The 25,032-nt window shown below is 52.5% G+C and overlaps 10 protein-coding genes across 10 annotated transcripts; 7 read left to right on the forward strand and 3 right to left on the reverse strand.

Moving 5' to 3' along the window:
- Positions 1 to 381: 381 nt before the first annotated feature.
- Positions 382 to 4,319, reverse strand: CCMA1212_009478 (RNA-dependent RNA polymerase 6; the record flags this gene model as incomplete). Its single annotated transcript, XM_073706561.1, has 3 exons — positions 382 to 889; positions 948 to 1,277; positions 1,354 to 4,319. The coding sequence occupies 3 exons, from the start codon at positions 4,317 to 4,319 to the stop codon at positions 382 to 384; spliced, it is 3,804 nt and encodes a 1,267-aa protein (XP_073554914.1).
- A 1,210-nt stretch (positions 4,320 to 5,529) lies between these two features.
- CCMA1212_009479 (3-oxoadipate enol-lactonase 2) lies at positions 5,530 to 7,140 on the forward strand (the record flags this gene model as incomplete). Its single annotated transcript, XM_073706562.1, has 1 exon — positions 5,530 to 7,140. One exon carries the CDS (start codon positions 5,530 to 5,532, stop codon positions 7,138 to 7,140), a length of 1,611 nt encoding a protein of 536 aa, XP_073554915.1.
- A 353-nt stretch (positions 7,141 to 7,493) lies between these two features.
- On the reverse strand, positions 7,494 to 8,776 carry CCMA1212_009480 (uncharacterized protein; the record flags this gene model as incomplete). Its single annotated transcript, XM_073706563.1, has 2 exons — positions 7,494 to 7,939; positions 7,999 to 8,776. The coding sequence occupies 2 exons, from the start codon at positions 8,774 to 8,776 to the stop codon at positions 7,494 to 7,496; spliced, it is 1,224 nt and encodes a 407-aa protein (XP_073554816.1).
- A 2,180-nt stretch (positions 8,777 to 10,956) lies between these two features.
- CCMA1212_009481 (uncharacterized protein) lies at positions 10,957 to 12,138 on the forward strand (the record flags this gene model as incomplete). The annotated part of the gene is made up of 1 exon (XM_073706564.1): positions 10,957 to 12,138. The coding sequence occupies one exon, from the start codon at positions 10,957 to 10,959 to the stop codon at positions 12,136 to 12,138; it is 1,182 nt and encodes a 393-aa protein (XP_073554815.1).
- Positions 12,139 to 12,247: 109 nt separating this feature from the next.
- Positions 12,248 to 13,042, forward strand: CCMA1212_009482 (uncharacterized protein; the record flags this gene model as incomplete). The annotated part of the gene is made up of 2 exons (XM_073706565.1): positions 12,248 to 12,252; positions 12,715 to 13,042. 2 exons carry the CDS (start codon positions 12,248 to 12,250, stop codon positions 13,040 to 13,042), a joined length of 333 nt encoding a protein of 110 aa, XP_073554814.1.
- A 114-nt stretch (positions 13,043 to 13,156) lies between these two features.
- CCMA1212_009483 (uncharacterized protein) lies at positions 13,157 to 13,618 on the reverse strand (the record flags this gene model as incomplete). The annotated part of the gene is made up of 1 exon (XM_073706566.1): positions 13,157 to 13,618. The coding sequence occupies one exon, from the start codon at positions 13,616 to 13,618 to the stop codon at positions 13,157 to 13,159; it is 462 nt and encodes a 153-aa protein (XP_073554813.1).
- Positions 13,619 to 14,769: 1,151 nt separating this feature from the next.
- Positions 14,770 to 15,373, forward strand: CCMA1212_009485 (uncharacterized protein; the record flags this gene model as incomplete). Its single annotated transcript, XM_073706567.1, has 2 exons — positions 14,770 to 14,861; positions 15,028 to 15,373. The coding sequence occupies 2 exons, from the start codon at positions 14,770 to 14,772 to the stop codon at positions 15,371 to 15,373; spliced, it is 438 nt and encodes a 145-aa protein (XP_073554819.1).
- A 2,610-nt stretch (positions 15,374 to 17,983) lies between these two features.
- Positions 17,984 to 18,412, forward strand: CCMA1212_009486 (uncharacterized protein; the record flags this gene model as incomplete). The annotated part of the gene is made up of 2 exons (XM_073706568.1): positions 17,984 to 18,036; positions 18,175 to 18,412. 2 exons carry the CDS (start codon positions 17,984 to 17,986, stop codon positions 18,410 to 18,412), a joined length of 291 nt encoding a protein of 96 aa, XP_073554818.1.
- A 4,252-nt stretch (positions 18,413 to 22,664) lies between these two features.
- Positions 22,665 to 23,055, forward strand: CCMA1212_009487 (uncharacterized protein; the record flags this gene model as incomplete). The annotated part of the gene is made up of 2 exons (XM_073706569.1): positions 22,665 to 22,708; positions 22,821 to 23,055. The coding sequence occupies 2 exons, from the start codon at positions 22,665 to 22,667 to the stop codon at positions 23,053 to 23,055; spliced, it is 279 nt and encodes a 92-aa protein (XP_073554817.1).
- Positions 23,056 to 24,227: 1,172 nt separating this feature from the next.
- CCMA1212_009488 (uncharacterized protein) lies at positions 24,228 to 24,589 on the forward strand (the record flags this gene model as incomplete). The annotated part of the gene is made up of 2 exons (XM_073706570.1): positions 24,228 to 24,271; positions 24,403 to 24,589. 2 exons carry the CDS (start codon positions 24,228 to 24,230, stop codon positions 24,587 to 24,589), a joined length of 231 nt encoding a protein of 76 aa, XP_073554926.1.
- Positions 24,590 to 25,032: the final 443 nt, after the last annotated feature.

Below are 25,032 nucleotides of genomic sequence, written 5' to 3' on the forward strand. Positions count from 1 at the left end.
CGCGAAGGAAACGATGGCTCCTGTTGGGGATCGGCAGTTGTACACCTCTCCGCATATGGAAGGCATCAGCCTCAACCTTACCATTAAGCTTATTCGATGCTAACCTATCGCTGCTTTGGTGAAAGACGTGGTGCCACCGGTCCTGACGTATGCCGAAAACTGCCCATCGTTGAATCTTAGTGTCCGAATGTCCCCGGTTTTCAGCTTCGTCTCATGCCCAATGGAGAAGTAAATCTGCCAGATGCATCAAATCTGCACTCACAACACCCTGTTGATGTTCAACCCATCTTCGATCTGTCTGTCTAGCACCTCATGATCCACAATCCCAGAAGACGCCTCCTGGGCAGAAGCGAGTGTCCTATGCTAAGCGAAGACAGCCCGTCATCTCAACGGCAGTGCCCCGTGGAACTGAGGCCCCGAACGAACTCCGACATACCCCCCAATCCTTCCAAGTCTCTTCCTCGTCAAGAGCTCGTTTAGCTCCTTGACCAGACAGCTTGCCGCCACCACTCTGAAGCTTTCGAGTGGCTTCTCATCCGCCATGTAGCGCCGGTCACGGATCGCTTCACTACCCACAATTACGCAAGCCCAGCATAGTTCCACAGCATTCATTGTCTCCCTCTCGCTCCGGCCGTCCTCTTCAGTCGCCGTTGACGCCGCATCGTCCGTTGCGCCGTTGGCGCGTCCGCCGCGATCCCGCATTTGCTTTACAAAGAAACTCATGACTCTGTCCATCTCTTCTTTCAACTTGATTGACGACTCTCGTTGGCGCTTCGTCTGACCGCCTCGGGGGTTGAGGATCGACCCGCAAAACGCTTCGACTTCCTTGATTGGAGCCCGAGGGCTATCCGAAGCTTGGTACATGTTGTTGGTGACATCTCCCTCGTACCTGTTTTCCGGGTTAGCTGTGTGAGGTCAAGTTTTCCTGGGAATACCGGGAGCCTTACAATTCACGAAGCTTCCATGCCTCGTTTATCCGGCGAGTGTAGTCAATATCTGAGTGGCCATATCCTTCGTCTTCGAGGGCAGCACGGACGTGCTTGTGTAGACTGTCCCATACAGAAGGGCCGCTCTGGTCAATTGGACGCTGGACATCTTTACCCCAAATCTTCTTCTCGTCCACGCCACGATACAATTCTCCCAATATCTTATGCGATTTGTAATACTCTTGCCTGTTCATACCCATTCGGTCTTCGTCGTCTTCGTCTGAATCGGGGTCTCCAATATGGTTCACTTCGTCACGATCATACAAATGGGCAGGAGGGGCTGGCGCCAGGCTGTGGAACAAAAAGAATGGTCAGTGCAGTCGCTTTCAAGAGAGGTAGTGAAAAGAAGGAAGCAGCCCAAACGTACAAGTCCGGTCGCATGCGCTTTGCCTTGGGCAGTTGCGGAAACGTCACTGGAATCCCCGTCTTGGAGAAGTCAACAGCGGTGGAGTGCAGCTCGGCCAGCTCGATGCATTCCGGGTGAAAAGTGCCCTCTTCCATGAAATCAGCATAAGCCTGATGCCTGTTGGCAATCACGCCAAGGATATCAGTCTCCATAAACTCGACAAAAAAATTCGCAATGTCGTCGCGCGTCACCGCTCGGTCTAGCGAGGGCGGGCTGACTCTCGGATAGGAGGCTGCTGAATAAAATCGCTTGGGAACGACGTAAGGGTCCCAAAAGATACTGTACAAGTCGCCATCAAGATCGCCTCCACTCAGCTGGCTCGGTAAGTCGCGCGTCCCCTTTTGGCTAAAGACGACACAGTTCTTCAAGTCGCGGAGCGGATGTCCTTGCGGCGGTGTCCGCATCTGAGCTGGCTGAATGTCTCCGGGGTGGAGAGCCGGTGAGCGCGTTACGAGCACGAATCCGTCCTTGAGAGATTGCTTGACTCGACCATGAATCTTGTCGTATTGCTGATCAAAGGTAACGTAAATCTCGCCCTCTTCGAGGAATCCCGTTTCGTCCATGACACCAAAGAGAGTGACGCCTTGATCCACAGGAATCCGTGCCTTGTGCTTCAGCAGCCGCAACTCCCGTAGGATGGTATGGTCTACCACCGTCTTCATAAAGTTGTCTCGCCGGTAGTCGACGCCAATTTTGCTCAGATATTTGATGAGCTTGGGAAGGCCCACGGTGGTGCCTACCAGTTGATACTCCAAAAACGTGCTCGTGTTTGACGCCGTGGCGGTTACGTTTCGAAGTACGTCGAGGGCCTTGTTCTGCTGATCAATGAACCACTCGGCATTCGTTCCCATGTCTTCCAAGATCTTGATTGTCTGGCGATTCAGGGCAAGGCGCAGTGGCTTCGAAGCCGTGTCACAAATCCCCAACATGGTTTGATCATTGCTCGGAAACTTCATCATGGACTCTTTTCGAATGCAGATTACTTTCCCCTTTAGCCTGGAGTCAAGCGAAAGCATTCCCTTGATGCCTGCGAGGCGGACTTGGAGGCAAGTGGGAGCCGAAGCTATAGGCAACTGGTCCCAGATCTCCTCTAGGGCGTCCCAAGAGATTGTGCCACACCCGTCGCTGAAGACTCGGCTTTCGTCTGCTGTCTTGACGTCGGGGATGTACTTGATTCCGATACCGTATTTGAGGATATCAACTGCGTAAGGCGTCTCGGAAAAAGCCTGCCCAATACGTGCGGCACATTTTGCTGGAATACGGATCTCGCTGAAGTCGCCCAGTGACTTGATGATGGAGTCATTGTTGTGTAGTTGCATGTTGTCGACGAACGACGCACAGAACCAGGCCGAGTGGGAGCGAAGTGAGGAGTGGGAAAAGCCTAGGAACTCATACTTTCGACCGGCAACCTGTATGCCATCCTTGAGGACCTTTCTGTACCGTTCAAATATGGCTGAATTGTTGACGCTGGGAAGCAGGGCCAGATCCTGTCCGTCTTCGTCGGAGAATATGACTCGGAGAAAGTAGTCAGAATGGTGTGGGAACATCCGCAGGACCCTGTTCTTGTTCTCCGCGTCTGGTCCGTGCAGCATGATGCGGGTTGGCGTGACTATGGCCTTCAGCACCCATGTCTGTGAATCGGGTATTGAAGGACCGTAAGGCGCGGTCCGGGTCGGATCCTCTTCTCGGCGCAGTTGCTCCGTTTCTACAATGCTGGCGACCAAATGCTCGGGAGAGAGTTCTTGGGGATCTGTTCCGGGACATGGATATGGAATCTTCTGAAAGAGCGTTTTCATCGAATCAGCGGTGAATGGCAGTAGGACGTTGGATCTCTTGCATTCCTTGGCAAATCTGTCCATGGCTTCCAGCATCTTGAGCGCCGTCGCCGGATGCAAGTAGTTGTTCCATACCAATCCCTGCAGCTGAAACAGCACAACAAACGGGAGGAGTCGAGTTCTCGAAACACTGGCGGAGCGGATTGACCCCTCGAACGTGCTCATACAGGTCGTATAGTCCTCCTCATGGGGCCGAGGGTTCCGTCGCACGGGTAGATGCTGCCTAGTAACGACGATAATGTTGCGAGATTTCAGACTCTCGAGAACTTCCGCATAGTGCGAGGAAAGCGTTATGCGGTAGACCAAGCAGTGAGCTACGTATTTGCCGTGGGCAGGCCACATATCCAAAGCCGTTTGTCTCATCCACTTTGTAACCACCCTCTTTGTAAAATGTGAAGGAGGCGAGGCGATCTGTACTTTGACGTAGAATCTGGGCGTCTCGGTCAAGACGAGAGTCATTGATACATCAGACGCCTCAGCCACTAGATCCTGAATGATGTCGTAAGGAACATCGACGCGGTGGTCTTCGGAGAGCGTGAGCATCAAAGCACGGCGACCAAACTTGGCTGTGCCTCTGAAGTCAAGGCTGCATTGTTCGATGAATACCAGGGCGTCGGAATCCTGGTCAAACATATTCTTGCCGCATGCGATGTGACGAATGTTGGTGCTGATGGAAGGCGCTTTCGGGTTGCGGTCAACAACGGCTGGCTTTCGCTCGACTAGCTTGCGTTCGTCTTTTTGGACATTGAGGTGGATGAGAACAGTCTCGTCGACCTTTCTATTGCTCTTCTTGACATAGATATATGTCTTGAGGATTTGCAGCCGTGCCATATCCTTTGTCTGGGACCGAAAACGGCCATTGGGAAACGGAGGGCCCCGGGGCTGTGCCGGAACCATGGGAACCGTCCCATGCTTCTGGAGAAACCTCTTGCCATCTTCCTCGTAGAGAAAGGTGACCCAAGCATGGGCTCTGTTAAGAGGCTTCTCGCAATTCCAGTCGAGAATGCCAAGGGCCTTGATGTGCGGCTCAAGCTCATTCCAGAGCTGGTCGTCCGTCAAACCCTTGGGAATATTGGTCAGATGCACCTCCATGGCGGTCTTCTTGAAGATGGCTGCTGGCGGCTGATCCCCGCAGCATCAGAAGAAGAGAAGACGAAGGGGGGAAGACAAGCTGCCACGGCGCCTTGATGCTGATATACTACTGCCCCTCCTCTGTGTATGCGTATGCCGCGAGCTCACATAAAAGGCAACCGAGCTAGCGCGCACAGCTAAGGCGGGAGGCCGACGGCAGCTTGCGCAGCGTGAGGCAGGCGAGGACAGGGGATTGTTCGCTTTCGATTCGCAGAGCTGTGAGGCGTGATGGGGTTAATGAGGGGTAGATCGGGGTTCAGTGGTGGATAGCAAAGCCCTCATCCCTCCCGTCTGCTCCACCGCGGTGCATCGCTGGCGCCTTGCCAGCAGCTTGACGCATGCAAGAGGCCACAGAGGGTTGCACGGAGAATCGCAAACGGAGCATTTACTATCTGATGGATGCCTGGGGAGGAGGAGCGAGATTTGAGCCCATGACGGCCGGATTGCTGCAGGGTGGGTGACCTAGAGGAGTGATTGTGACGGAAATGGCGCGAGATGATTGGACAAGCTGCGGTACTCCGCATGTCGAGGTGACCCGTGATTGAGTGGCTGGCGTCTTGGGATGCACAGCTCGAGTGTGATTAGGAGGCACCATGATAAGGACAAGAGAAGGCGTTGGTTGGTGATGCTGTACAAGTTGACGTTGGGGTGATGTTTCATCTCAAGGCTGCGCACGTGAAGCGCGATTGAATGAGGAATGAGCCCCCACCCGATTCACGGGCGTGCCTTCTCAACTAGGTCTGTATCTACCTAGTAAAGCCCCGCCATCAGAATTGACAGGTACCTACAAGAACAACAACATCCATCAATCAACTACAACCTACCTAGGTATTCGACAGATCAATCATTCAATGCATCTAATCAATCGATGGAATGAAGACGGTAGAATCTCCGACTCGCTGGACCTGTTTGGTCAGCAATCATTAACTCCCCGATCAGCTCCCGGCCAAGGTTTCCGGCCCACGTGGGGCAGCTCCAGCTCCGTCTCCAACTGCCGAGACATCGCGGGGTTTGGACCTGAGGCGAACATTTATCCGGACCTCATCTCACCAAGACGATATAAACTCTCACTCATTCTCATGCCTTTCGCATCATCTCTTCGACCTCAGTCTATACTCTCACACAAAGAAACAAGAATCTGTAGAAGGATATCATTGAGAAGCATCTCACAATGGCCACCCCAGGCAACCTCTACGTCACAATGCAGCCTCATCCCGGCCTCTCCCTCGACCAGTTCCACGAATGGTACAACAACGAACACGGCCCAACCCGCCTGCGCATCCCCCAAATCTTCGCAAACGGCCTCCGCTACCGCGCAATAGACGGCAAAACACCAGCGTTCCTCGCCGCCTACGACGTCACCGACATGGCGCTCCTCGAAACCCAGACGTACCTGACGCTGCGCGCGAACCGCTCGCCCAGAGAAGCCGCTACAATCGCACAGGTCGACGTCGCGCGGTACTTTTACGACCTGGTCCACGCCACGGAATCCCCTCTCTTCATGCCCATAGAAAAGTTGACCGACGAGGAAGCCAGCGGCCTCGTGGCCGTCACCACCGAAATCACCCTCAAGGACAACCCCCAAGCAAGCGCCCTGTTCGAGAAGTGGTTCGTCGAGGAGCACGTCGGCTTCATGTCCAAGATTCCCGGCTGGCTGCGCAGCCGCCTCTTCAAAACCTCGAGTCTCGAGTCAGACCGGCCCACAAAGTACCTTTCCTTTCACGACTTCGCAAAGGACAACGGCCTCGCTGCCGCAGAGCAAAACGCCGCCTCCGACAACTCCTGGAAAAACGACGACTTTGACAAGTCCGTCGCGTCCAGAGACAGACGCACGTACTCCCTCTTCTACACATTCGGCCTAGCACCACGCGACCTCGACCCGCTGTCAAGGCTCCCAGAATCCGCATCATTCACTTCCAACGACGGCAAGACATCCACCATCGCCGGCCCGCATCCCGTCATCTCATCCTTCGTCACCACGCAAGACTCCCTCGCCATCCCCTACCGCCTCGAGGGAAACCCCTCCCCCGACGCTCCCACCATCGCATTCTGCAACTCCCTCCTCACATCCCTCCACATGTGGGACGCCTTCATCGCCATCCTCAAGTCTCACCGCCCCCATCTCCGCATCCTCCGCTACGACACCCGCGGCCGCCACGCCATCCCCCAACCCCCCGTGTCAGCAACCCTCGACACCCTGGCAGACGACCTCCTCACAATCCTCGACGCCCTCCGCATCCCAAAGCTAGACACCCTCGTAGGCGTATCCATGGGCGGCGCCACGGCTCTCAAATTCACCCTCAAATACCCCTCCCGCCTATCCAAGCTCATCGCATGCGACTTCAACGCCGCATCCTCCCCCGCAAACACCCAGGCGTGGAAAGACCGCGTCGCCATCGCCGAGCAAGGTGCGGGCAACGGCATCAAGACCCTCGCCGACCAGACCGTCGCCCGCTGGTTCCACCCGTCTTCCATGGAGAAGCCCGACCTCGTCCGCACCATGACAGACATGGTCGCCGCCAACGACGTCGAGGGCTTCAAGCACAGCTGTACGGCTCTTTCCGACTACGACATGAAGCCTGACATGCCTGCGTGCCCCGTGCCCGGCTTGTTCGTTGTGGGAGAGGGCGATGCAAAGGGAGCCCTCGTCAAAGCAATGGACGGCTTCAAAAGCCTTTTCGGGCCAAAGGGGACGCAGCTCAAGGTCGTCCCCAACACGGGCCATTTGCCCATGTTTGAGGACCCGCAGGCCTTTTGGGAAGCTGTGCAAGACTTCATATAATAGAGCAATGTACATCGTATATGTAGAATAGGGCAGATAGACGGACGGTACCTAGGTAGACAATATTTTGCAGCGCTTTACAGGTGCCGTGAGCCAACCAACTAAAACAGGAAAACATGATGGAATACAACACGTTAATGATAATAACCGTCCAATTCAGGGTAACTATAAGGTCAATATTCTATTGTACAGTCCGCATCTACTTTTCCACCCTTATGCCATACAGCCAACTTGGTATCAGGCCCGCGCCCCGTCCCACAATCCGGTCCCAAACACAAATCATCCAGTTCATAACGCTCATAACCCACATTCCTTATACAGCCCGCGTTTTCATTCACGAATTGCTTCTTCCTTCAGACTCGCCTCCAGTCTATCTCAAACGTAAACTCAAACGAGTTGTCGGGGTCGCCAAAGACAAACGGCACATTGGCCGCCACCACGCTCGAATCCACCGGCAGCGGCGTCTGAGACCTGCGGCGAAGCACCTGTCGTCGATGTTGGCGCAGCGTATGATAATCGCAAAGCAAACGCTTGTTGCGGCCCTTTGGAGCCGGCGGCGTAGGTTGCGCCGTGAGCGACAAAGGCGCAACGATGTCCGCCTCGCATGCCAACACGCCAAACCGCACCTTTTCGGGGTGACTCTGGCAGCTGAGCGGGCTGGCCTTGGAGTAGCGGATGAAGTGATCCTGCAGCCACGCTTTCAAGTGGAGAAACTCGGGCTTGATGTTCCAGTTCTTGTCGTCTGCTTCGTAGTATGTTCGGGGGCCGCATCTGTACTTGCGAGCGTAGTAGCAGCTTTCTGTCCATGTGTGAGTGGCTACGATGCATCAAGACGACGACACTCGGCTGAAAACTTACCAGAAGCAGCATCAGGAGGCGTAGCCTTGCGCACGAGCAGGTAGTCCACGAAGTAAAACTCCTCCAGGTTGGGCAGGTGCCTTGACAAAAACTGGTATAGGTGCCTCGGATAGGCGATGCTCTCCTCCGCCTTATGGACAAGCCCGCATTGCCAGCACGTCAGACAGTCTTTCTTATGCCACCGGTGGCAGTACCGCATAGCCACTCGCCGGATGTTATTCAGAGGGCGGCAGTTGGGGTTGACGTCGTAGTTGCCTCGGCATTGAAAGAGGTCAGGCGAGAGATACTCGAGAAAGATGATATCCTTCGACCCGGGAACGGCCAGCAGCTCGCTGCTGCTCAGGCGAACGGCGCCAGCCTTGTCCAAGACGCGATCCACCAAGTCGCGGGACTCTCCGCACGTCATGCTGAGCAGCCTGAGCTGCTTGTTGAGGTCGTGGAAATTAGAAAAGTCGGCCTTTCGGTCTGCAACCGACGGGACGAGGCGCATAGTTACCAGCCTCTTAGGCCTGGTTTCGTTCTTCACCTCCACGGCTATCTCGTCCACCTCTTCGTGCTCCCTGGAGGAGTCCAGGTCACCAATGCCCAGTGGGTATCGTCTGGCCGCCGACAGCCATCGCCAGTTCCGGCCGACGCACTCGAGCTTGACGAAGCTAATTCCAGGGGTGGAAAAGCTGGCGGTCCATATCTGCTGCCGGAGCTCAGGCGGGAGGTGGTTGAACAGCGAAAAAGTTTGGCACTCCTTGGGGATCTCGAACTTGAGGGGAGAGGAGGCCATGATGACCGGTGGCTCGCAGAGGATGGCAACTGGATGAGGGGGTGATGAGGTGGGAGATCGGCTCGAGCAGATCGAAGAAGATGCGAGAGGTTAAAAGACACGATGACAGCCTCGCGTGATGGTCGGGAGACGTGAGTAACTTAGGTAGGTTTGTGGGCTGAAGAATCGGTGCAAGCGGGCTTGCCCAGCGAGCCCAGGGAGACTGGCTGCTTGGACAGACCGATGGATAAGAAAGTTCGCCTGTCGATGACGTGCTAAGAGCGGCGTGAGCCTCTGCTGGAGAAGAATCGAGAAACGAGAGTGATGATGTTTGGAACGATCGAAGATACTGGTGGGAGCAGGGAAGAGGGGGAGAAGAGAGAAGTCGAAGAGAGGTGATGCGGGAACCAGAAGATTTTATCTGTCCAAGGGAAGGGGAGGGAACAACAGGGGCGGAAGTCAAACGACGTTAAGCTTTGGGGCGCCGAGACGGTCGTGCCTTGTGGATCAGGTATCCCCTAGTCTATGGAAGGCGCAAGAGATACCTGGCCCCGTGGTACCTGCGTCCTGTTGGTACCTGCCTTCCTACTACTACCAGTCGGTATTAGCTGTAGATGCTTAATTGCACGTCCAAAGGGAGGACCGAAGTGCCTGGGCAACGTGCACAGGGGGCTTGGGAGCCGTTGACTGCTGTACACCAAGGCATGTAGACGCCAAATCGGTATTGATCACGAACGTCTACAAGGCTGTGCTTGATTGTATGTGTGTTCCGTCTGTAAGTTCCATCCGCCGACAGACGCAAAATGGCCGACATTGGACTTTGACAGCGTGGAAAGCATGTATACAACCTACTAGTACGTATGCGAGCCAGGTATACGTGAAGGAATGGGTTACGAGAGTTAGGTACTACCGCCTTGCTTGTGGTGGCCTTGTTCGCTTGAGCCACTGTCCACGAAACCTTGAGTAGGTAGGTAGGTAGGTATCTTATCTACCTCGTTGTACATGTTTGAGTTCGGGCTGCTTCTCCATGTTCACCCGGCAACAAAAAACTTCAGTGCATGCTCATGCGTGATACGAGGTGCATTTGAGGATGTCACCTCGTGGTAGACAGTCAGTAACGGCGGGTGGATATTGAGCCCTCCTCACCATGTGGAGGACAAGTGCAAGGCCTCAAGTCGAACCATAAGGGTTACCCAACAAACCAGAATATCCCTGTCAATTGGTCATCCAAACAAGTTGTGATATCTCGTATATGGCAAAGTAATATGGGATGAAGAGCGGAAGACCTGATGGACTGGCATTCCTTGACGAAGGCGGCACTTTCTTGCATATAAGTTCCCCGGAGTGGGTTGAAAGCAATGTGATTGTTCAATGTCAGTTACGGCTGCATGTATCCAGACGCCTGAAGCCCGTCCCTCATTCGGAATTTCATCATCACATCGCGAGTAGAAGAGGCATGTTTGAAGAGAGTTCTGAACTATAGTTTAGAACTGACTGTAAGGGCGGACATGAATACTGGCATCAAGAGATGCACAATGCCATGCAAGCACGCTCGGTGTTTCGTATATAGGGAGTGATTCTTGGCTTACGGATCGATAAATAGCTGCATCCGTCAGATAAGCATGAAGATCTTTACTGTTCCAACCGGAATGGATCATCGGCCTGTCAAACTGCAAACAAGGGTTATTTTCCAGAAGGCCATCGGGGTTTTTATTTTCACACAGGCTCGTAGTTGAAATGTGCAAGCGCTTTCAATTCAAACACGGGGATTCATGCCTGCCCGTTCCAGCTTCCGGTCCCTGTGGCTTGTTCATAATGCTCGATTTGATTCATTGCCAAAACCCGCCAAGGCAACTCAGGTATGGAATACGGCCAACAACGAGGCTCGTTACTCGGATGGGGTCTGCAACGATTAATTCCAGATAATTTACCCTCATGAAGTTCATGCAACTGGTCCCAACCGTCTAAGAAAAAGACCCCTGCCCGGACGGTATCCGACCAACATGAACTGAGCCAACCAAAGACTAAGAAAGACCGGCTTAGTAATGCCTGCAAAAGCACTCACCTCGATAAGCTTGCCAGGGTATGAGTTAAAACAGATCGCTTGCCCACACGTCCCGTGCAGAGAATCTCTGTCTCCTCCGCCACGCACTTACAAACGCCCTCTGAGCAATTACACCCACAGATCTCCCTTTTCCACCATGGAAACGCAGTCGACCGTATTCCCTCAATTCGCCTTCTTGCCTGTGGAGCTTCGCCTGGCCATCTGGTTCTACTGTCTGCCTCGTCGAGTAGTCCAGAGAGATGACCCTTACATGATTCAGCGCCTTCGTGAGAAGCACAAATGCTGGTCCATACGACCATCTCTCAAGAATGCTGCTCCGCCACGCATTGCCTCCGTCTGTCGCGAGTCAAGACAAGTCGCCATGCGCTGGGGCAAGATGGTCTCGCGGGATTATTCCTGGAACCTGGGGCCCATATGGATCCAGCCTCGTTTGGACACTTATCATCTCAACTTTACCGCGGAGGCAGCTTGGGACTACGACTTGGATGTAGAGCTGCTCAGAGAGTTTCTCATTGACGGGCTGAACTGGCTCGATGGGGTCCCCTTATCGCTTCCCGCAGAGTATTGCTTCGATTTTGACTTGGAAATGCGGGACATCTCCATGATGCGCCAGACTCCGTACATCGAAATTAAAGACAACTTGGCTGATGAAGATTTAAACATGGTTTACAACGAATTCGCCTACCACTATCCGAGGCCGTTTGCAAATGTCTCCCTATCCGCCACCATGGCTTTCATCTCCATTCATGTCAAAAAAGAGCACGCCGTGGCATCCGACTTGTTTGGCTTACTACTCGATGCCCCGGTGCAACTGGTCGATTTCGATGATGAGCAGAAAATCAGATCATTCCGCGCCCTTTTCGAAAGCAACAGCTCCAACCGCAAAAGGACGGAAGTGATTCAACTACTTTCTCTCGTCATGTCGCCCACCTTTCGATCTCGCGTCCACGCCTGGAGGGAAAAGGTAGACTGGCTCATGATGGCAACTGCATGGCTGCGCGCGAAGATGAACTGGGAAAACTGTATACCCTTTGATGGAGATGCATTTGCAGCCTGGAATCCCATTATCAAAGAGTACCCAGACGGCCAGCGGTTGGTGCACATGAGGGACGGTGATAACTATGAGAACCAATTCAACGATGACAATCCTTGGGTGATACAGGCCAAAAAAGAGTTACCGCGAGTTGCACCCAAAATCCTGTTCATGCTTTGTACCGACGACTGCGATGTGGATGGCAATGTGGGCATGGTACCTTCCCTTGAGCATCCGCCAACTCGAAGTGACTATTTTGAGGTTCGTGGATATGAGGATCTTTGAATGTTGCTACTCAAACCGAAGTTTAAGTACAAAATCATCTCTGGACAAGGTAGATAAGATCTTAGACAAGGAAGTAAAACAATCATTAATACAAGAAGGTCACGTTAAGATGAAGTATGCTCTCCCAGCTGAATCAAATTTATAGGCTAAACATAAGATTGTCCCAAAGCACGGAGACGCCCTTTTGCAGAAAAAAGAACCCTCTTGTGTTGGCATACTCAAGTCGTTCACTTACAACCAGCATCCACACTCTTCTCAACCTTCTCAACAGAACGGATGCACTTCACATGGCTCAAGCACTACCTTGTGAGTTTTGCATCACAGAAAAGATCTTGATCTTGACTGACCAATCCCCTAGCCCTTCCACGGCCTTGTTCGCGTCATATGTCGCATGTAGATCCACCTTCTGGTCGACAAAGTTCGACGTGCGATGGCTCGGATCAGACATTTTCACATCCAATATGACTTTTGCCTCATTCTTTGCCCAGTATTTGAATTCCTTGGTCAAGTGTGTCTCCCGGTTGTAGCGACGCGCATTGGCCACGATCGGGAGCGTTCTTGATCTCCTTGAACTAGCCGCCGTTGGGGTCCCTGCACAGGCGTGCTGCTCCTTTTGGAGCCGGAGGAGACGTTCAGCGTCGAGTACGAGCAGACGGACGAGGACGGCTTCTACGACGACGTGGCCGCCACTATGTGCATCGACAAGGATTGGATCGCCTGGGGTGACAGGGGCAAGGACTATGACTGCGCTGCTGAGGCCGAGGACATGCCCCGGCGGCCCTACGGGAACGGAGTCATACCCGTCTGCCGCCGCATCTACCGGCGCCGGATCCACGTGCCGATCAAGGCCTCGGACGACGACATCGTCGTGGCTTACCCGAAGGAGATGATTGACAACGCCTGAACGAACATCGCCACGCTGCAGGAGACGCTCTTGTCAACCTTTGCCCAAGTGGCCGTCGACATCTTTCAAGGACGCCACCGTCCAGATCCTGGAGCCTGAGGTCGTCGTCGCCTTCTACATGCCGGTGCTGCAGCCTAGCCCGAGTCCATCGACAGCATGAAGTACATCAAGGACATTGGCGAGCTCGTTATGCGGGAGAAAAAGCGCGAGCACAACTTCAAGCTCCTCACCTTCGTTTTCATGGGCCTCCCCTTTGTCGGCGAAGCCCTGGGGCCCCCTGGTCGGCAACGCGGCCGTCACCATCGCCGACATCGCCAAGGACCCGACGTCGGCGCTCTTTGCCCTGCTGGGGCTCATTATCGGCGGCGGCGGGAAGTTGTCGAGGACGGAGAGCTTGGGAGAGGCGTCTAAGGCGCGGGGGCTGTTGAAGGCGGCTGACTTGGCTAATTTTCCGCAGAGGTTTCGCGATAGGGGTGCTTTAGTGCAGAGGATTTCGAAGAAGCCGATGTGCAGTGTTCTTTGATGGGTGATGGGTGAGCACGGTGCTGTAAGAGCTGTGAGGTTAACTTGACCCATTGATGTATAGTAGAAATCAGAGAACCCGAACGTGTGTAGCAGATATCACATGTAGCCTTTTTATAAAGAAACACAACCCTGTGTCTATGCTCCGGAATTTCCTAATTCGTGTGCCTCTCATCCCAACTTGTACCCAGCAGGGGATAGTGCAACATTCTCATGATACGCTGTCACAGCGACCCCAGAGCAATCCGAACTTCCAAATTGTCACTTTCTACAACGTTGAAGGATCACGTCCGATATTGAAAGAATCAAGTTCTGTCAGTCTTCGGTAACTGTGGTCCTGGAACTGGTACTGAGTGCTCTGTGTGTAACCAATGTCAGCAGCCGTGGTCAGAGAGGGACTAGCGAAGCAGGGTTCGTAGGGTACAAAGCACCCTTCGGTTGGGGTCCGGATTGTATGGCATGAGGGCTGGTCAGGTCATGATTGGCTTACACGGAGATGTGGTGCTTCCTCCCAGGTTGCGCGCGTTAGCGTTTTGCCTGCTACTACCATTCCGTGCCTCCTCAGACAACAGATTGCTGAGCCCCGGCTCGAGAACGAGTAGCGTTATCCGGGTCGCAGCTTCTAGCTGGGGTGCTGCAAAATGATTACACGATTACAACCAAGGGAGGGTCTACGTACAGTATGGTTCTCAACATGAAATGTTCCTCAGCAGAAAGCTGTCGTCTAGCCATATAGTCCTGAGGTACCCTTTCGTACATTTTCAGGGAAGACATCACCATCGCCTAAGTAGGTATAAGTCGTGATAGCACATACAGGGGATAGATGCAGGGCGCAAAGTGTACATGCGAGGTACAATAGGTATTTGCCGTTGTTGGACGCAGGATCACCTCCCCCCGGCATTGCAGTCAAACGCACCTCGACGCTCCAGCCCTGCCACTACCTACTAGACCTAGGTGTGCCATGCCACTCTAACATGATACCTCTATACATGTACCGTACTTGTGTTTTCCCCCTGGTGCGCCGCCGCCGTTGATGGAGGGATCCACGGCTCTTGCCAGCTCTCCATCCTCGCAAATTATAAAAGCCCGCTATTTGCCCTCTCCGTTTTCCATTGCCGTGGCCATGAAACAACCATCATCATTATCACGGCTTCTGTCTGCAATAATCTCGCATTGTCGCCGTTCGCTGAGCCCCAGCCTTGACCATGGCTTCTTCCCCTACCAACGGCTGGAACGTTCTAGGAGACACCGACTCCAACACGCCCGGTCCTTTTGATTATATCGCCGGTAACGACGCGTAAGTGCCGCTCTACAAGTCCTTCCATCTCCATCTTCCTCTCTCCGAGACACGATACACGCACACACTCAATAACCTTTGCCCTCTTATGCCGTGGTTGGGACCTTCTTGAAGCGCATACCTTCTCCTCATCCCCTTCAAGTCTAACCATCAATGTGAGCCATAGCTTCGCATCCACGCCTACCTTCGCCGACATCAAAGCCAACGCCGCTACATTTGCCCCCCGTCGTCGTCGTCGACCCTTTGTCTTCCGCCGGTACATTTCCGAACTCAAGAGACCCCTCGGATACAGACGACCCCAAAGCCCATACATAGCCAAGGAGCGCATGCGTGCCAAGCTCGATGAATTCGACAACAGATTCAGCTCGGCCCAGACCTATGATCAGTTCTGCGAGCCTGTGAGCCACTTCAAAGTTCCTTACAACCACGCGCATGTACTGGATATCGTGGCGCCATGGATGTATCCATACTATGAAGATGACCACTTGTCGGGGATGATGGCGAGAGTTTAGCTATAGTGTCTAGACAGAGATGATGTCTGCCTGTTTATGCCCTTTGGTCGAGCAATGCCCGTATGGTCACTTGAGTCTGTTCAGATGGCAACCACACACGATGATGAGTAGTATTTTGTATCGAGTTAGAGTCAGACTTCGTCAGCATTACCACTCAATAGACCACACTTCAAGCAAGTTGCGCGCGTTTCTTTTTCTTTTTTTTTTTTTTTTTAAACCAACAATGGAGCACGGCTCAAGTACTTCTCGTGATGCGGCCATGAAAATTGAACAGTCTCGTTCAGGCCACGGCCTCTTCATTTCGCTCCCATCAACCGCAAAGCGATGATTTCAGCGGGAGCAAAGGCCTCTTCGAACGTCTTTCTGCTATAAGCCGATTTGCTTCCGGTTACTGTCACATACGACCATAGGTAGTGGAAAACTCGGGGTCCCGTCCGCTCCCCCATAGATAAGCCACTAACCGGCAGATTAGTAGTTGGGTGGGTGACCACCAGCGAACACCGGCTGTTGTATGTTTTCTCTTTTTGCCCTTTCATTCTAATGAACGCCACTAAACGTGTGTTATATGGCTGGATAGAGGTCTAGGAGAGCACATACGACCATAGGTAGTGGAAAACTCGGGGTCCCGTCTGCTCCCCCATAGATAAGCCACTAACCGGCAGATTAGTAGTTGGGTGGGTGACCACCAGCGAACACCGGCTGTTGTATGTTTTTGCTTTTTCCTTCTTTCTTTTTTCTTTTTTGCTTTGTTTTGCCCTTCGTTGATCGTTTGTCTCCAAGATACCTGTTGCCGTGCATCGCGTCGACGTACAAGCGCTTGCGAAGTTGTCCAACCCAGTTTGTCGCATGTCTCCCCACATTTCCCCACAGGATGGACAAACTCCCGCCTCACAGGTATCAGAAGCCTTTCTTGGAACGGCGATTCACTGATCCAAGCTATCGTCCTCGGGGTGCGCTTGAAGCGTATGTTATTCCCCCCTGGAATGACAGTCCTGACTATATGCTCGAGGACCCTTCAGCGCGTAGGAGGTTGTTCTTCGATTGACGGAGAGGGCAACTCCAAGAGACATGGTTGACTACGTGTGCAGAAAATGTGTGCGGAGACAATCGTGCCGACTGCCGATTCATGGCTCGGTTATGGCCTTTGCAAGCGGCGTGGTACGTTTTCTTGTTGTGATTCAATGTGATGCCTATCAAGCGCAAGTTCCACGGTTCGGTGTAGGCTGCAGCGATGTTCGGGTTGTACAACGCGCTGCAACAAAGATGTCTGGGGGGGGGCGGCTCCCCGGGATGACACAGTTGACATGATTGACAGGGACGTTCTGTACCTGAATGTCGCGGCATCTACGTGAAAGGCATGCTGTGCTCTTGACCGGTTCGTGAGCTGACCAACACCCGTGTTTCCTCATGCAGTATAGGTAAATGAGGCTACTCTATATGTATCGCGCTACTCATGCTCCGTGCCTCACCGGTTTGAAAATCGAGAGCCAGTCAGCATCTCGTACGATTTTGCCTTGGATCCCGCCTACTGGTGGAGGGCCTGAAAGACCGAATCAGAGCGTTCACGTAACGAATCTAGCATAGCAAGGCTGTCAGTTTCCCCTGGCGTACGCTAGGTTACACATGCTGAGCTTTCCCCCTCGGACCGGCCATGCCGGGCAAAGCTCACGTTGTCAAAGTCCGATTACGTCTAGCTTGCAGCCGGCAGTGGGAGGGGTGTCTGAACACCGGGAAGCGACCAATGAAGCTGTGCCTTGGAGGGAGCGCAGATAGGTACCTACCTAGTGGAGTGAACCCCCTGTCTTCTCCGCACGAACAGGTGCAAGCGGCTGAGCGGCAGTAGGACGCATCTCTTGCCGAGTCGCAAAAAAATCCGTCTTGATGTTTGTTCTGATATCTAGCTATAAACTATGTCTGAAAGTCTGCCCACAGCAAATGCGAGAGCAAAGATGGCATCTTAGGCCCACGCCCTGCCCTCGTACAGCGTTTTCTGTACCGGTACCTGCTTGCTCTGGCCAATCTGTACTCCCGGAGCGTCCTCGGAGCCTGCGCCAGCCAAAGCTTGCAGCGGTGCAGTCTCCGACTCTCATACGTGCGGGGAGAGGTTCGCGCTGCACCCCAAACAATCCAAAGACAGGGAGGGAGCCTGCATGGGGGAGCGAGCAAACCTGAGATTGACAGTGGTATGTGAGATGAAATCCAGCCAGGCAGCGTACTTTTACATAGTTGCAGGCAAAGCCTCAACAAAAAAAAACCTTGCCGGTGTTATTCTGAGTTCGTACGACCCCCCCGCCTCCCTAAGGTGACCGCAACCCCCATAACCCCTGACAGGCGTCGCTAGCGTGTTCCCTCCCTCCTCCATGATGACCTCAAGGGCCAAGAGCGTTCAACGCCAATGCCTAAAAAAAAGCAGTTTAGTCAAGAGTATGAGTTTGCAAACATTTGAGGCGTCATTTGGAGTTGGGTCAGCAAGGTCGACGTATATAAAGACCATGTATAATCCTCCTTCTTCTTTCCTACTCATCACCAAACGCTCACGCTTCGATCATCTCCTCTGCCATACTTTTTTGCAATCGCCAACTGTGAAGAACTTCCTCCATACAACCGAAAATGTCTCCTGCTTCCTCTACTGGCGCAGTTTACGATGGCAGTGTTGCCGACACGTACGTGTATCCTCGGCCAAATACATCCATGCCCCGACGTTCCCATAGTTCATGTCCTCAAAAATCCGGGTTTCGTTTCAGCGTTGCACCTACCATCAAATCCGTTGCGTTCCCTTTCACTAACAGCTGGCGTCGTAGTGGTGCCTCCCACAAGCGGCAAGCCCCCCGCGACGCCGGCACCCAAGCCGCCGTCCGAGTCCCCAACGACCCCTCATACAACATGAACTGCTTCCTGCAGGGCGGCGGAGAAAGACCACCGCCTGGCCTCGGACAAGCACAGAGCAAGGCTGAAGCTGAGCAGCGCATGAAGGAACTGCTGCGCGCCTTTGGTGCCCAGTTTGGTCATGGCGCCAGCTCGGCTGTTGACCATCAATAAAAGCTCACGGCCGGATATTTCGAGTGATGATGGTGGACTGGTAGCTATTGAGGTGAAGTGATGCCGCATTTTGGATCTGCGTTAAGTTTCTTGTCAAGTAGATTCTGGTTAGATAGGATAAATACAGGCACCTCTTCTCGAAATTTTTCGTGCCTGCACCCCGTATTTGATCTACGTTAACTGCATGAGTCGCTGATAGATCACCTTGCGCAAAAAGGCAATGCCACGACGAAATGCAAGACCTGCCGTGTACCACAGAGTTTAACCCGCTATACTGAACACGCACCTGTACACATATCACCCAGAGCCCCCAAGACTCTCACCAGCATGCAGTCGATTTAAACATGAGCCAAGACCCCTAGCAATGAACAAAGGCCTCCATCATGACTAGCGCTAGACAGCGGGACCAGCCGGCGCCGTCTTTCGTCTAGGCTTGGAGCTTAAATTTAGTGCATAAAGGACCCCGATTTTCCTGAACTAGTGATTGTTCCTGTTTGGCCCCAGCGACGATAATCAGTTGACACTGGTATTCTTCAACAGGACCTCGCCAACAACATGCACCAACATATTATACGCATCTAGTGCAGGGAAAAGAACAGTGAGGACGTTTGTCAACCTAACATGATAGATATCTTCCTGTTCGACGGCGTGCAGCGCCAACCCTTTCATGGATGCTCCAGACTCCTTATTGACACCCCGCGACGGATGGAACAATGCGCACGGTGTACAGTACAGAGAGTCTCAGGTACGGAAAGCAAGCTTCGACGAGAATCTGCAATACTATTGACCAAAGATGCCTCCAGATACTCATTTGAACACAGAAACAATGTTTTTATTTCTCCCTTACTTCTTATACTATAGTTCTCTACCACCACATCGCACTTATGCATGAAATACTCCCACATCATGTCAACCTGCCAAAGGCCATGTACCTCCTGCCTCCCCTGGTATTGTAGCACAAGCCATAGTTCACCGCCATGATGCTGCCCTCGTCAACCCAAACTAGCACAACAGTAGCAGTATGTGTATATCGTCTGGGGAAGGGTTTCTTTTACTCGACATCTTTTGCGTCTCGCAGCAACATCAGATATCAGTATTCCGTAAGGCATGGCAGCAGTACCCCTGGCCAAACCCACAATATACGCGCTGCCCCTCTGTTGATCGGCTAGATGCTCCGAGCCGACCGATGCTTCCACGCAGTTCCCGCTTACAGGCCATTTTGCAGGCAAAAATTCCCGGCGATGCCACGCACCCTGGACCGACTCCTACGTTGCAAAGACCATGCGATTCATGAGCGCCCCCCCCCCCCCCGGTAGCGTACATTCATGCCCGCGAGCAGGGAGCAACCGAAGACGGGTTCTCAGTATGTCGGCGCAGCTCGAGGCATTTGGCAAACAAGTTCGCTCAAGCAAACCGCGTCCACAACTAAACACTGGAGTATATTGAGGTAGGCGTCCCTTTAAAAGCTATTCTTGGTGTATGGGCATGTACACTAGTGCCCTCTACGTCAGTAACACCAACGAAGGCCACACCCCCCTACTTGGAAGAAATGTATCACGTATTCAAAGAACTCGCAAATTTTGATCTTTGCGACTTTTCGAGTCCTAAAGCCTTAAATAGTACGCTGTCCATCAGGGTATCATGGCAAGGGGCGGACAGAAAACGGCGTTTGAGTGCCACTTATGGAGAGCATAGTGGCAGATGGGTGGTGTTTTGACTTTAACTGCATGGTTGGGTAGTACAGATTACAGGTAGCCAGGCAAGATCTCGCAGAGGGATGTCTGCGATGATGCTTTCAATAGAAGGGCAGACTGTGAGAAATGCGTTATGTGGGCTTCTGCCTGCAGAGAGCAAGCAAACCGGAGACTTTTTGCCTCTTGTCGTTTGGTCAAGTTCTCGTCCCTGGCAGTGATACGAAGTAGAGAGTTGATTGTTCAGTGGTGAATGCACAGTCCTAGTTCCACCCCCCGGCCCCCGGCCCCCTTAGTCTCTCCCCCTATCTCTATCCATCCCCCGATTGCATGCACTCGCATCGAATGCTATGGCGACGTCTTTGCAAACATTAGATATCGCTTCAGAAGCTACGGCTCGGTGTTGAGGCTGTATCAAGACAAGTGGCAGCCAGTGGCACATAATGCTGTGCATTACACCAGAAATGAACCGATTCCCGCGCCCGGCAGACTCAGGGCCCACACCCGCGCGGCACATAACATCAAGATCCTTGCCGGGAGTTGAAAAAAAAAAAAAGATGCTGTCGCCGCCCTGCTTTTCAAGCACGTGCCTTGAGCATGCTGTGGGAGAAGCAATGCCTGCTTCGGTGCTACATGAGCATTTGATTTCGAATATCAGCTCGCTGTGTACACGTCAGAGAACATGCAGGTGATCTCGTGGCTACATGTTTGGGCTTGCAGCTCTGGTGTTGTAGCACAATACAAGCCGGCTGCTCACAGGCATCTGGCTGGAGTTTAGGGGCTGTGCGCCTGCTGATTGGATGAGGCGAGTCGAACGCATGAGATCTTCAGGGCTGGTCCCTGTCAAAGGGCTCTGAGCTCACAAAATGTAGGGTGTGACACGACTCTCTCGCCCAATGACTTCCGTCGTCTCTGGTCGAGTTGATTGACACGAGCCCTGGGCATCAGTTCGAGAGGCATAGGACTCGGTTCATGTTTGCTATCAGAGAGCGCGAGGGGCGAGGCAGAATTGCCGACGTGGAAACCCCGTCATAACTTTTATACAGCCCTAGAAGCAGAAGCCTTTATCAGCTACACAGGCACACTCTCACAAGCTACACGTACAGGTACACTCGCTCGAATACACTGGGCATCGCATTACGTATACCTACCTTGATATGTACTGTTCGTACCAGAGTTTGCCTTCTGACTCTCAATTGACAGACTGCTGAATGCTGTCTCAGCCTCGGAGAACTCCTATCGAGGCGTGGGTGTCCTCCGTGAAGTGCCGAGACTTGAATACTCAACCCAGGCAAATCGTGTGTGTTACCTAGGTAGTTTCTTCATGTTTCCTTCGGTGGAGATTGTGAAATCCGGAGGTATCCATCAAACAGTTTCTCTTGATGCGAATCACCAGCAAATCAGCACGACTAAGCGCAAAATAATTGACCTCGAGCTATGTGATTATTCCTGTGTCGACAGGATAGCAGCGGGTGTGGTTCATCGCAATTGTAGCAATTAGTGTGACAGAACCAGCTGTTTATAAGGGATCGGTCTGTTACAAGGGACCAGATTGTAACACTACGCAGGATCTTATAGCCCCGGGCTCGCGAGACGTTAAAGAACCTAAATAGCTCCTTCTTAGAAAAATCAAGACTATTGAGTTTAGACCACTTATAAGCACCACGAACATAAGCCTTTTTGAGTGTGTCATGCTGTGTTCTAGTCATTTTTGCTGTTTGTTTTGTTAATGGTTGAAAAAAACGGGATATTCCTAGGCCGGGTTGGGTGGTGTTGTGGCTTGGGGCGTGTCTTGCGTTTTTTTTTTCCAGGGGTAGCCTACCTTCCCCGAGTTAGTGGCTGGACCTTAAACCTCTGAAGGCAACCACTCGTCCGCGGCCCCGCGAGGTGTATAGCCCTGGGTGGTATGAGTGCCTTTTCGGTTTCGCAGACAAGCCCTGCATACTAGGTAGGAGCTAAAGAAGCACAGACCCCAGCTTGCCTAACACAAATCAGTCGGGGTTGGGAATCAGTGCGTTCGGAATCAGTGCCTGCAACTGCACACAGGTCTGACATGGCTTGCTGCCATGCCGGTGATTTAGCAAGCCACATTATGCCGCGCTAACTGTCGGGACTTTTCCACATGCAATGCACGAAGAGGCATATTGATATCGGTTGCCTTTCCTGGACGGGCTGCCTTTTGATTGGTTGCTGGGGAGGTGTTACCGCTTGACGTGCATGTCTGGACCTTGAACCCACAGCTAAGCTGCCAAAAGTCTGAAGGTTCGAGTCTGAAGGTTTTGGACCGCTTGGAACATGACGCCTGACGGTTGCCAATGCCTCTGACATTTCCTATAAGAAGCCACCATGCCCCTTCTGCAGGATCATGACCGTGGACTGGTAGTGATCACAGTCTTCTTTGCCTCCCTACTTTCTATGCGGTTAACAATTCTTCAGAGCCCTTCAACCTGCTGTGTACTTGCCCCGCTCTACTCTATAACTACCTACTCCATATTACTCTCTCTACTTGCAGAGGCACGCCTGTCCCTTGCTTCAGCAGCATAAAGCATCGCAATTGCATAATGCCATACTCATCTACCAGCGCGGCCTATAATGGTAGTGCCAAGTAAGTCCCCTCTATATCTTAGTCCCTGGTCCTCCTTTTTCCTTTGGAGGCGCAAGATATCACCGAAGTGCAGGGTTTACTAGCACTTGGCGCTGACACATGTACGATACAGTGGCATTAACCATTCAGGTTCCGACGCCACACACGGGAACACCAGCCACAGCGACGCCATCGGTCGCTTCCTCGCTGACCAGGAACAGCGTCGTCCCCTGGAATTAAGCAACACTGTTCAATCCGCAGCCGAAGCTGAAGCGGCAGCAAGGAGCCGCATACAGGCAAAGCTGCACGCTTTCGAGCAGCAGTTCAACGCGAACAACGGACCAAACAACGAGCCGCAGGCCAACTGAGATGGCAAGAGGTCTCCGCACATCATGTTGGCTTCAATAGCTGGTGAACTCGAGGGTACACATTTGGTTACATTGGATAGAGCGCACTTTGCTGGTTTTTTAACGTACACATGTACTTAGTATCTTATGCTTCGCAGAACCAGAGAGAAATTAGGTGAGGGGCATTTTGATGCTTTTCAGATAGGTGGTTAGAGGCCAAGATGTACGGGTGCCCGTGTCTTGTATGTGTTGTGTATGTAAGTCGGCCTTTGTTGCGCCCAGCCGGCCGAAAGTCGACAAATGGAGAAGCGAGATGCGTGAGTGATCGGAAAATGGCTTGCGGAATCAAGCTATATCATCCCTTGTGATACTGTGTAGTAAAGCTATTCCAGAAGGCTTCTCCTGACTAAGGTATGTATACCAGCATTCCGCCATACCTAGTCACAAGAAAAAAAAACAATGAACATCACATTCTAATCGTACTCCATAGCGCACCAGATGCTCCTCTTGTACGGGGGTTTGAGCACATGCATCCAGATTGGGACTGGCGGTGCTGCAGGGATAAGATGGGAAAGGGAAGCGCAAGCGTGGTGGACATGGACGGCATCCGTTGTCGTGGCTTGGCGCTACAACAAGGCTCCCCTGCACATGCATGACAATTGACCTTGACTTGAATCCTTCGGCGGCCGGCTGATGCGGCTGCATTTCACTTGTGCGTCGACACCTTCGGAGGCCAAGGTCACCATCGCATAAGGTAAGGTCTGGTGTGCCCACTCTGCGGCAGCTGCTGGAAAGCCTGGACTACACCTTTGGAAACCTATGTTATTCATACTCTTCGCCCAGTCATCATCGATATGTTATTACCACTTTGCAGAAGGTTCTCTCGTTCGCTGCGCACCTCACTACCTAGGACTGGCGAACGCCTTGTCCATGCAAAGTGTTTACGGCGCGCTCCGAATGCCTACCTTGAGTCTATATAAGTTAATGTCCCCCCGTCTGCCATGGCCATGGATCGATCAACTGTATTCGCAGCCACTTCTCCTGTTTATATGTGTTATACATCCTTCTGAAGCCCAGCATCATCCGTCAATCATATCCCTTTATATACTGCGATATAACTCGTCCTCACATTCGAAGTCGAACATTCCTTCCTTGCACCATAATAATAGGGCATCGCACCCCGCACGTTCAAAATGCCCAACTCCTCCAACAACGCCGTCTATAATGGCAGTATCAAGTATGTTCTCTCCTGGAAGCGTCCAATTCCCATGCTTCTCCTTTATATTTCACTTTGAAGACACTTGAACTCGACATTTGCAAAGCTATCAGGCCTCAACGCTAATATGTTCCATCTTATTTACTCTATAGCGACCCGGTGCAACCCCCCGCCCCAAACCGCCCGCCCAACCACAACTTCGCCATCGGCCGATTTCTCTGCGATCCGGAGCAGAAGAGTCCCCTAGGGCTCAGCACGATTCAGTCTGCGGAGGAAGCCGAAGCAGCTGCAAAGGCTCGCATGGCGGCGAAGCTGCATGCTTTCGAGCAGCAGTTTTAGCTCCAATCGCGAATCAAAGGCCGCATCACTGGTGTCATGTCAGTTGTTGAGGTCGAGAAGTATACAAGGCATGGTCGCATCGGAAGCAAGGCGCCTTATGATCTTTAACAGGTGCATGTACGGGTATTTCTTATGTCTGTCACAATTCAAGAGCAAAACATATGAAGAGTACTTGGGAACGTTTCACACACCAACCTTGGCTACCTAGGTACCTTAGTAACCGAAGGGAGCTATTAACCAGCACCCCAGATTCGTTAGCCAGCACCCGACAAAATAGTGAGAGATTATTACTTAGAGTACAACCACCCAAATCAAGTTTCTGACTTTTTCTCCTTACGAAGAGAAAAAAAGATACAAATCAGTTACTACATTCCTAAACCTCCTAGAACCCAGGGAGCTTATACACTTGATCTCGATTTAAGGCCGTCTCAAGTTGCCATGTA

This window comes from Trichoderma ghanense (genome assembly GCF_004382785.1).
Source record: "Trichoderma ghanense strain CCMA-1212 chromosome Unknown scaffold_17, whole genome shotgun sequence".
Classification (NCBI taxonomy): Eukaryota; Fungi; Ascomycota; class Sordariomycetes; order Hypocreales; family Hypocreaceae; genus Trichoderma; species Trichoderma ghanense.